The sequence below is a fragment of the Wasmannia auropunctata genome, unplaced genomic scaffold (assembly GCF_000956235.1).
Source record: "Wasmannia auropunctata unplaced genomic scaffold, wasmannia.A_1.0 LD336090.1, whole genome shotgun sequence".
Lineage (NCBI taxonomy): Eukaryota > Metazoa > Arthropoda > Insecta > Hymenoptera > Formicidae > Wasmannia > Wasmannia auropunctata.
Window position 1 is genome coordinate 338,291 of NW_012026800.1, and position 826 is coordinate 339,116.

The 826-nt window shown below is 36.0% G+C and overlaps 1 protein-coding gene across 1 annotated transcript in view; it reads left to right on the forward strand.

Annotated features, from left to right (window-relative positions):
• Positions 1 to 47: 47 nt before the first annotated feature.
• LOC105448012 overlaps positions 48 to 826 on the forward strand; it is a 4,916-nt gene continuing 4,137 nt past the window's right edge. The window contains exon 1 of the mRNA XM_011686371.1: positions 48 to 345. Within this exon, the coding sequence (XP_011684673.1) occupies positions 48 to 345 (298 nt within the window). The remainder of the gene's footprint in view (positions 346 to 826) is intronic.

An 826-nucleotide genomic window follows, 5' to 3' on the forward strand; every position in this document is an offset into this window, starting at 1 on the left:
TCATTGACTAGTTAGTTCTATTATTGCTTGATAGATTTGTGTTCAAAATGACACCGTTTAATGTTGCTAATGTAATAAATTTGTTAACAACAACTTTTCATATTGCAAGTATAACACCGACACCTACAATACCTTTGGAAATCGAAGTCCATGATGAAATTGTTAATATTCTAAACAATTTTCAAAATACTCATTCGTTATTATTGGAACATCATTATGAGCTTGATTTTGATGATCCATCAGAACCACATGAACCACAAATTGTAGAATATATTCCAAATGTAGAAGTAGAAGAAGATAATTTTGAACCTGAAGAATGCATTGTTGATAATTGTTGGAATGCGTGTTAGAGTGCAACAGCAATTTGAATGTACCGCGAGAACTAGATGCATGGATGCATGTGTGCGCACGCGCGTAAAGATATTTTGTGTTACTAGAGAGACGGCGCTGAGAAGCTTCTTGCTCTTCCGGTCTCTTCCGCTTCTTGCGTTCTCTAGAAGTACGTTGCGTTCAGAGCTTTATCGTTTCTCATTATATATATTAAAGTGTGTTCTGGCATTGTAATTCGTGATATACAGTACACTTTATATTTCTTTTGTATTCTTGCGTTGAGTCGCAGCTCTCTCGTAAAGTGTGCGACTGTGTACTGACATCCAGAATAAAATATTACAACAGGTTATGGGCCCAGGATACGTGGCATAAAAAGAAATGATGTCTGATACACCGCGGTTCTATATTACGAAGCTAAACAATACAAACTTCCAAGTATGGAAGTGCAAAGTAGAATTGCTACTTATTAAAGAAGACTTGTGGCATACTATCAGTA